Source organism: Sinocyclocheilus anshuiensis, unplaced genomic scaffold, assembly GCF_001515605.1.
Source record: "Sinocyclocheilus anshuiensis isolate Anshui unplaced genomic scaffold, SAMN03320099.WGS_v1.1 scaffold63, whole genome shotgun sequence".
Classification (NCBI taxonomy): Eukaryota; Metazoa; Chordata; class Actinopteri; order Cypriniformes; family Cyprinidae; genus Sinocyclocheilus; species Sinocyclocheilus anshuiensis.
In genome coordinates, this window is record NW_015552625.1 from 3,921,397 (window position 1) to 3,932,476 (window position 11,080).

The 11,080-nt window shown below is 35.4% G+C and overlaps 1 protein-coding gene across 1 annotated transcript in view; it reads right to left on the reverse strand.

Annotated features, from left to right (window-relative positions):
• The window catches only part of atrnl1a (attractin-like 1a), a 271,222-nt gene extending 263,277 nt beyond the window's left edge, over nucleotides 1-7,945 (reverse strand). The window contains exon 1 of the mRNA XM_016457834.1: nucleotides 7,249-7,945. Coding sequence (XP_016313320.1) covers nucleotides 7,249-7,517 — 269 coding nt within the window. The 5' untranslated portion in view covers nucleotides 7,518-7,945. The remainder of the gene's footprint in view (nucleotides 1-7,248) is intronic.
• Between the last annotated feature and the right edge of the window lie 3,135 nt (nucleotides 7,946-11,080).

Below are 11,080 nucleotides of genomic sequence, written 5' to 3' on the forward strand. Positions count from 1 at the left end.
GTCGTTATTTTTTATTTGTGCTATCATTATTAATTTCTTTATTTCTTATTTTATTACTGACTGCTTACTTGTCATTTTTTATTCAATTCAAAGTTTGAAATCAAGCTATCACTTGCTACTGCACCAAAATTACCCCACTGTAAAAAAAAAAACACTGAGTGAGCAAAAATTTGTGAGATAGCTAGTTATAATGGTAATTAAATAATAAAAATAATTTTTAAAAAGCCTACATTAAAATCTGTCAAATAAATTGGTCTCTTCATTAGAAATTAGCCTACTGATTGCCACCATTGATGGACAAAATTTTTTTATAATATTAAAAATATTTGTATGACATTATATTCTGCAGTTCTTCCCTGTTGTACCGAATATCTACACTTTTCAAATGATCATATCGAAGTTAGAAATTCAAATATTGTGACAAAATTAATTTTGTAGGGTGCCACAAGTTTGTTAAAATTTCCAAAGGGTACCGCGACTAAAAAAAGGTTGGGAAACACTGGCCTACATTATACACATTTTTTTCTTTGATGAATATAAAGTTCTAAAGAACAGCCTTTCTATTTGAAATAGAAATCTTTTGTAACATTAAATGTATTTACTGTCACTTTAGATCAATTTAATGCATCTCTGTGCTGAATAAAAGTATAAATTTCAGTGAACAGTACCATGTAGATAGATAGAAGGATTGCAAAGTCTTTAGGAAGTTATCGCTGAAATATTCACATTTAGTGGTGGGCAATATGACCAAAATCTTATCACAATATTAGTAATTTTATTTCACGGTCATGATATATATCACAATACAGTTACTTTTGCTTTAAATAAGGTCGTTATGATATCAAAATTTGTGATTCCATAGAAATTTCATAATTCTTGTCACCAGTGTCAATCTCACAAAAAATTAATAGGATTGCAAAGTCTTTAGGACACAGTCTTTAGGAAGTTATCGCTGAAATATTCACATTTAATGACAAGCAATAGGACAGAAAACTACAGCAGCAAAAAATAATAAAGAAATGCTACATACATTGTATAAAGTAATCAAAAATATAAAACACTGCATATTCTTCACTGTGTAAATTAAATACATATTTCTTATTATTAAAGTTACAAAAGTGATTTAGTCAAGAGCAGTGAGAGGTTTTCTCTCTTTTGTTGTTTGATTAACATGAATGACAGACACTGGCTCCAATATAATGTTACACATCTGTTCTTTTTGTCAGCTGTTTGCTTTCACTTAAGACCTAAACTACTGTGTTTAGGAAACTTGCAAAGACGGGCATTTTGACATATACAAGTGTGTGTACTTAACCGTTTAAAGCCTATAAAGGGGCAAAAATAAATCTGTTCAATACTGCCATGCTCTATGAGCACCGTCTTCACGCATATAGCGAAATAAGTTCTCTTTTGCTGCTGATTGCATTTCAATGGCTTAAAATCACTTGTTTTTAAACTGCAATGTTTAAAAACACGTGCAATCGATAAGTTTTCGTGACGCCATAGCACAGCAATATCACGTGAGCGTGTAACCGCGATAGAGACGATAGTCTAAAATCTCAACCAGTTGACAAATTCCTACCAGTTAATCATGTCTACTAGTGATGGGAAGTTCGGATCATTTTACCGACTCGGACCTTTGAGTCTCGTTCAGCAAAATTAACGAATCTTTTTTCGAGTCATTTCGTTCATTTTAGCAAAATATAATTAAAATGTTACGTGTTACTTCCCTAATACGTCTACTACTTACGCAAACGTTGATCAGACTACAAACAATACAAAACTGCTATAAGAAAAAGAAAAGATTAATTCATTGTTTACCTGGGTCTTCAGTCTATGATTAGCTCCCCTCACCTCTTATCTGACAAGTCTTCGGGTTTGGGCTTATGGTGCTGTCACGTGATGAATGAACGACTCAAACCCGAAGACTCGAGAGATGAACTAATCAATTCTCTTTCCGGCTCAGACTGCATTGGTTAAAGCTTATGGGGCTGTCACGTGATGAACGAACGACTCGGAAAAACCCGAAGACTCGAACCAGGTGAACTACTTGACTAATTCCAGTACAGAACCTATAGGATGTTGCGAATGCGCGACTGAACGAATCACTCCCCGAGACGACTCGTTCTTCCCGAGTCGCATTAAAGATTCGTTCAAAATGAACGAATCGTTCAAGAACGACCCAACACTAATGTCTACCAGTATATCGTCCACCCCTATTAACATTGTTGCTTTATCTTATATTGCCAACAAAACCTTTGCGAATAGAATCTGTATTCCATATAGTTCCCAGCCATCTGGGTGAATGACAGAAATTTATATGTTAAAGCAAGGGAGCACTATTAAAACTGAGAAAAAGATCCACAGAAAAAAAAAATCAAGAGAGAGCAAGCGAAAAACTGGATAAAGGATAATTACATGCAGAGTTCACATGCAGGTTTTGTGCTGAACTTCTACCCTCTTAAAATGTCACCCCTGTAGTGAAGGAGAAAGAGCGAGGCTGAGGAGAGAAGATGAGAGCAATAGAAAGAGGATAGGGAGGATGGGAGGATGGGAGGAATGGAGCAGAGGATGTGTTCCAGCATAGACGATCAAAACAAGCCCAGCAGGAGCACTGGAAGACACACCAGAGACTCAGTAAAGCAAACACAGTACAGGTCAGAGGCCTCCAGAAGTGACCTCACCCTGCACTTAATACCTCTTAATCCTTCATCCCATTACAGTCAGATATTATTTAACCATGAGAATAGGATATAAGTACCTTTCTGGCAGTACTGTAGCATATTACTCTAATGCGATGTGATGCAACAGAAGTAGCCATGTGGTTTTCTAAGAAAGAGAATGGTCTCCGTTTACAAAAAGGCACCTCACTCTGTTGTTTGTCTGGTTTCAGGTGCACTACTGAAATTTTTCGTTGCTTTTTTAAATTAAGGGAAAAGCTTAAAATGACTTTCTGTGGTAATCAACAACATGCCACAGATGCTGTAGCTAAACAGAACATTAATTTTACTGACTGAAATCAAGCCTTGTTTAAATCAGCACTGACATTAATCATTACTGTCTGGCATTATTATTATTATTAATAATCATTAACTGGTAAAAATGTAGCAATTCCTTGTCAAATTGAGGTTACTTGACCAGTTGAAATGATTATTGATTGCTGGACTGTTGAAACAGCATGTCTCAGGGACAGACATCCCGTTTTCTCGTAGTGCAGTATAACACACACATAAACCTTACAGACTCTTACACACAAAGAAAATTCTGGAAGCATTATCTCACACATGATAGAACCTTATGACAGGTTTGAGAAGTTCTACTGTAATAACTAGAGATCAACTGCTAATTATTTTATAGATAAATATTTCTGACATTTAAGCAGTTTTATCTAATCAGATATCAGTTTTGTAATATTGGATTCACCAATAAATGGCAGCATTTTGTGGCCACTTGAAGAATTGTGTGCATGTCATTTGCTGTCAGATAGGCTGCAGACACACTATTCACTATACAAGACTAAAAATAGCGTTTTCAGCAGGTGTTTCATAACCTAGATTCTATACTACGACAAAAACAAGAATAATTCTGATAACAATTAAATAGACTCCAATGTAATTTATTTGCTGTTTTGCTTGTTACTTTTCTGACAATGTACAATAATTATTTGAGTTGATAGACTACTTTTTCATTTGAAAATATTGACTGTTTAATATTTTCAAATGAAAAAGTAGTCTATATATTCACTGCTAATTTCAAATATTGCAATTATGCATTCTGTTTGCTACCTCAATTTGAATTCAGGAATTAAACTGATTTTCACAATTCAATTCTGAATGCACAACCAAATGGCGCTTTTTATATATAATGTGGTTATAAACGCACAACTCCACAAACCTGATTCTAGATACACTCAAATGCACATGAGTACAAGCGTGCACTACCTGATAAAAAACTGCCACAGTGAGACAAACTGAGGGAACGATATCAAAGAATCAGCAGTGACTGACATATAGAGGTACAAAGACAGACAGCAAAAAGACACAGGTCTTCAGACAGTCTGCAATCAAAACACAAAATTCAAGGCAATATGTAATATGCTACACCTTTCACATTTAATTCAATGTGATATTTTCTGTTACTTGATCGATATAGGTTTTTCAATGGCTACTGCTACAGCAAATGACATTTACACAAACTTGCTGAAATTAAAAGAAAGAGCAGTTTTACTTGTACCATTGACTTAAAAAACTTAACTAATCTAAAACTTTAAAACTAAAATATTAAAAATATTAATAAATACTGTATTTAAATATATCAATGTTACTGTGTGTATGTATAACTAGATCTCATATTATTGCATTAGATATATACATGAATGCAACAACATAATGTAAAATAGAGCTGACCACACATAAGCATGCAAAAGGTATCCCAGTCAAAGTGTGCGTATGGGAAAGTTTGAGGTGAGGCTGGAGAATGTCCTTTCCAGGCTTTTTTTTTCCATTTCAGATGGATTAGTTTATCCTGTGATGGACAGATGGTCATATAAACAACACACACTCTGAGAGATCAGCAGAAGGACACTGTCACTAAAGGACAGTTTCACATGAAAGGTCTGTGAGTGACATTACAGTGGTCTGACTAGTGTCTTCATCCACTCGTAAAATGGCATGTATACTATCCATCCATACATTCACAAACCCTCAAAAATACATCTGAGGTTACTTCACAGGGCTGTGAATTACAATAATGACTTGTGGAAAGAGAAATCATAACAACAAACAATGACTCCTCATGTATACTTCAAAAAAAAAGTAATTACACTTGACCAGAACTCTGACGATAACTGACAAACCTCAATTGTTACTGCAACAACATGCGTTTAACAAGCAACAAAATCATAAGGATAATTATCATTGGGCATTTAGGTTATTGTTCTGCTCACAATGATACTGACACAAATTTACCTTCATAATAATAATATTAGTAGCCTAAATGAGAGGAAATGCATTTGGTTTGCAAAATTCTACCATCCACTATGACCCCTGAAGGGTGAAATATTTTCTTTTAAAATGAGGCATAAAGTAAGGCATTGCATGATGTCCCCTGGCATACTGTGTCCACAGTAAAGACCATCAACAAGAGAATCTGTATGAAATATCTGTATGAAGCTATTTTTGACTCCCTCGGGACAACCAAGTATGCTCCGGGATGGAGTAAATAAATTATAACTGGAGAGCAGCTCGCTCATTTTTCCTTCTAAACCAGAGAGACATACATAACATGTTTCTAAATCCATTAATGTCAAACATAAAGCCATGAAATCTCCATGCAGAAAAGTCAGTTAATTTTGACATTGCACTTTTCATAAAAAAACATATCTTCATGGCCTATAACCTTGAGCCTATAACGCACAATGATATGCACTGGCATGGTGAAGTAGTTACATTTTTGACTTTTTCTCACAGGATGTTATTAAGGAATTTGGAAAAACTTTGAATATTGCACACAAATCCTTTTATAAAGCTTGAAAGCATCCCCACTCTTTGTAACTGCAAAAAAAAGGATACAGTTCTTTTTAGTACAATGCTTCAGAATTTCTCCTTTTGTGTTCCACAGTGAAATAAAAATTAATTTGGCTTTGGAATGACATGAGAGCACATAAATGACAGAAATTTCATTTTTTGGTGAACTTTTCCTTAAATCTCTGACTGAAAAGCACTTCTCTGACAGATTACATGGCATTTTGAAATGAAACAGACATCTGTGGAGATTGTCAAAGATAATGGAAATACAAGGTCAGATTCTTCAGTTAAGCTCTTTTATAAGCTCCACACCTTCCCAGAAGGCACTCTGAGTGACACTGCCCATAATGTTTCAGGGACTATTTTTAGATATACAGCATTAGAGTAACCAAATTTTGATGAAAGTGCTGCTGAAAACTACACATAGAAGATATAGACTCTGTCTGCACCTACTTTCACACTTTGTCTGAACCCCAGAAATTATGATTGCAGAAGATAACATGCCACTTACACATGAATGAATATAATCAGCATGGATGATTCTTCAGAGAGAGAGCACAAGGCCAGTTCAAACACTGTAAACACACCACATCATTATCCCTTAGCTCAATGTATTTGAACTCAAGGAGGAAACCATTTTCAAGCACAAATGTAATTATACCTCTGAATTCAACTACTTAACCACTAAATGTTCATTTAAACCTCTAGTTATTAAACCTTTAGTTTCAGCCGCTGAGAATAAGAATACTCAGAGGTGCTCATTCATAGCTCAGGAGATTTTATTGAGTTCTCAATTATATTTCATTTAAATATCAACTTTGTTTCAGATCTTTCTTCTAAAATTCCATGGGAGAAATAAAATAAACACAAATGGGACAACTGTGGACAAACGGTAAGAGTATAGTGCAATAAAGCGAAGGTGTGGAAAACTGGACAGACAATCCTGTGCAGAGACAGTTCGATAAGAAAAAGTTATTTATTCCAGATATTGCCTGTTTGAAAAAATCGGAGTAGTTTATAACATTACTGAGATCTCTTCTGCAAACTGGAGATATGAGATTACTCTGGTTGGTTTTGCAGGAGTCTTCATTTGCTCTCCATATGATCTCCTTGGTGTCTCAGAGAAACAAATTACATATTAAAGAGATCTTTTCATTAATATGGGTCAGTCAAAGGAGTTTTCCCACACAAATTTCTGAATGCACACCAGAAGAAAACTTCAAGTTAGACCTGATGAGAATCATGAAAGAAATATCTCAATATACATACAATCAGTTATATTGTGTTTGATGGTTTGCTAGATACAAATGTGTCATTTTTGTTAGTTATGACATGCTGAAAAGATCTGCATATTGTCTTCTGACTTAACTATAAAGCAACTGTTGTAACCTATCAAGAACCAGTATCTGGCTATAATGGTATTATGTAATAAGCAATATTTGTAATGCATGTGTACCAAATTAAAATGTGTACATATCTATGTAGGCTACAAGATACCCTACTGAAGATGCATTAAGTTGCAGACTAGAAAAGAAACCTAAAACCCTTTATTTCGGGCTTTTAAGCACTTAATAACAGTAAAGCAAACATTTTAACCAAGAAGGATTGCTCTTCCAACGCCCCACTCTTGCAATCCGCCTTAAGGTGCTGCTAACGCCACATATTGCCTAAACGATGTTTGCAAACAATGAACCTGTTACACGGAGAGGAAAGCGTTACTTACTTGACTCTCCCTTGGCAGTGTTGACATTGATCCCCAGCCCATCCCCGTTCACAGACGCAAGTTCCATTGATACATCTTCCAAAGATGCAGTTTTTATCACAGGTTTTAGAATAGGATCCTTCAGTGCACACTAACAGGTAAAACACCATAAACATGAACAGGTACGTCCCAAGCCCCTGAGTCCTACACAGGAAGCACCTCGTGGAGAAGCGTGGAGTCATTCTTCTTCTGCCAAAATCCATCCTCCTGTTCTCCTCTGATCTAAGCATTGAGATGAGGTTACAGTCTTCATTAGACTTTAGCTTTTAAACTGTGAATTCTCCACTCCTCGTAGTTTTGTTACAATTTGTAGTTTGTTGTCATTGTCACAATGCATGAATTTATTATATCCAATATGTAAGGTAACTTTCTCCAGTAAGCATCTACTTTAGCGCGTTATTCCAAAAAAAAAGCCTTGTCGCCAAAACCGTGTCATTCCAGAAATAGCGACATTTGAGATACAGATGTGCAGTTGTTAAACTGTGCCTCCGTAGTCGCAAAAATAACAGCATAATTTTCAGCTAAAACAATAAGCCGTGCTGCTGTTGCCGTTTCGCCTTTGTTTCTCTCAGAGATGCAGTCGGAGGAGAATGACAGCGCAACTCCCATCCAAAACAATGTGCAGTTCCCCGCTGCTGCTCCTCTGCTCCCGCTGAGCTCAGAGCCAACGACGAATCTCACTACGGAAACGGTTTGGCTTATGAATATTAAGTAGATTACGCTGACGTTGCTTGGTAACCTTCCTCAAGCGTCTAGTCGGTCACGTTATTCAATTAATATTCAAGACCCGATCCTTTATCATAGTAGGATAGGAAACTAGTCGTCTTACATTTAAAGCGATAGCGCACCATTAAAGGGGTCATATGATGCGATTTCAAGTTTTCCTTTCTCTTTGGAGTGTTACAAGCTGATTGTGCATAGATAAGATCCCTGAAGTTGCAAAGACTAAAGTCTCAAAACCAAAGAGATATTCTTTATCAAAGTTAAGACACTGCCACACCCCCCTAAAACGGCTCGTTCTAACACGCCCCCACATATCTACCTCACTATGTGGGAATATTTGCATAATGCGCCCAAATGTTTACACAAAGAAAGAAGGCGTGGTTTCAGTAACTGCAGTTAGTGTTGAAGTAGCCATGTCAGAGAGACGCTGTGTGTTTCTAGGCGAAAGCAAAAGCACTTTATTTGGCCTTCCGAAAGTAGATGCATTTAGGAATCTTTAAGATTACTTACAACAGAACAGCAATGCATTTTATGGACGACCGTTTCGTGAACCTAGGAGAGGAGGTAATTCTGACTTTGCTATGACAATCTGGCGCTTCTGAATCAGCTACTGTTTTGTTATTAGTTTAAGATATTCTGTTACACCAAATACACAAAATAATGATCTTTAAAAAAGCATCATATGACCCCTTTAATTTGTGCAGAACATCGCGTCAAGCGGGTCATCATGAAAGTTGTGGTTTCGTGCAATACAGATATGTTTGGGGGGAGGTACAGAAACTTTAAGAGACCATGCAGTTTTTGGCTTGTTTTGTTAAGGTCACAACTTAAAGGGATATTCCACAAAAAAAGAAAGAAAATTCTGTCATAATTTACTCATACCATGTTGTTCTAAACCTGTATGCATTATTAATTCTACGGAATACAAAAAGATTTTGTCAATATTTTCTCATGATCTCAACATAAACGTTGGTTTTTTTCTCTCTCTCTCTCTCTCTCTCTCTCTCTCTCTCTCTCCCCTTCTTATTGATCTAGTGTAGTGTAGCAGTGATATTTATTATTATTTGTGCAGGCATTAAATGATATTTTGAATTTCAAAACGCTTTCATTGTAACATTTTAGCTTTAATTTTATATATAATATTTAATATTGTAATTTTTATATAGTTTTTATATGGTTTTTATATTTATATTTATTAATTTCTTTTTTTTTTATCAAATTTATGTATAGTAATTTTAGTTCCTTATTTCATTTAGCTGCCAAGGCAACATTTCTAATTAATAAGTGTTTTTTTTAAGTAAGTAGGTTTTTTTTTTTTCGTCAAATATTTATATTGTATTTTATTTCATTTTTATTTCAATTAACAAAAACAATTTAATAGTTTTAGTTTATGACATTTAATAAGTAAAAGGCTAGCAAATACATTACTACTACTACTACTGCCAATAAACCATTAGTCTAACTGGAATCTTTATGTCTCAAACAAACATCAACATCTCCTGAGAAACATGAGTCATATTTCTGGATCAGCCTCCAGAATATTTATTTTAGATTGTGTAACTGTTTATCTGCCAAATGATCTATTGTTCACTTATCTGAGTTAAATACCTCTTAAATTACCTCAAAACATAGGCCTAGAAGCATGAGCGATACTGTTTTTCGAGGATGATGATGTTCTGTGTCACCTGTATGAAACAATTATGTGAATTAGAAGTTTTCATGTAAACAGCATGTTAATAATGTCATATTTGGAATAACTGGAATAATTTGGCGTATCCAAATTAAGATGCAGAGAATTCTGGAGTATTGAAGATATAGTCCAATGCACTCAAGTGTTTGGACTTCCTGTATGCAGGGAGGTAATATCATCATCTCTTCTGGACAAATTCTATACATCTGTTCACAAAATAAAGTTGGCTTTCATATGAATAAATAATGAAATTATTTAAAAGTTTATTGCTCAAGTTCTTCTTTTTGCAGCAAACAAACGGTGTTATAAAATATGATTTCCATTCCTTTACTTTGTTGACGCTGAAGTGAGTTTCACTGTGCTTTCGCAGGGAATCATTTGCAGTGATTATAGGACAACAGAAAATGACTCTATGCCAGGTATAGACAAATAAAGATGTATTATCATCCGATAAAGACATCAACAACATTCTCAGAAGGTCATACTCTCCACTGCACACTCACAGTGGAGAGAAATAAAATTATCTCACTCAGGAGAACTGCTCTTTCTCTCTCAGGAAAATTAGATTGGCTCTGTTGACAGAAACCAAGAAAAACAGAGAGATGTGGCATCCTTTGTGTTCATACGGAAAAAAATTTGATATTAGCCATATTTCTACCATTTTATGCAACCTGGCTGTCCCACTGGAAAGGGACATAATTGAAGTTGATTTCAGGGCATGGGAAGCAAAACCAGACTTTATGGGCTGCTACAACAAGCACTGCCGTTTGAAGATTTGCCAGTTGAAAATTAAGCAAATTTCATGTCAGTTTAGATGTTAAAGTAAGTCATGAGCACATGCAAAACATACTGAAGAATGACAGCAAACCCAAGCCTCAGTGCTCCTGTAAACGGCAATGTAATATATAATAGCTAATAAAAAGAAACTGAAATGGCTTGTCAGTCTCACAAGTATTAAATGTGCTTAATTTAAAATACAAGGCCCATGAGACAGTTTTGGTTTATTTTGTCGTGTTTTAGATGTTCCCTCTTGGATAACTTTAAGTAGGTCACAGTGAATACATCAGCCAAAGCACCTGCTATGGAAGTGGTTGTGGAACACTGACTAGGAGGATAAACATGTGATATCACATTCTGTAAACGATTTATAACAGAAACAGATTATGCAATAGAGCCTACCATCTGTCCTGACTGCAGAACACACTCTCTCTTCTCTGTCGTGTGAGCTAGTGAGGGGCAGAATCCTCCGTCTGCCTGTGTAATGGCGACTCAAACATCTGACCTGCTCTTTAGTCAAGAATGTTCCTAAGCTTCTTTTTTTTTATTTTTTTTATCTTTCTACTTTTTCCAATCACATTCAGTGTCTCTCTGTTCATGAAA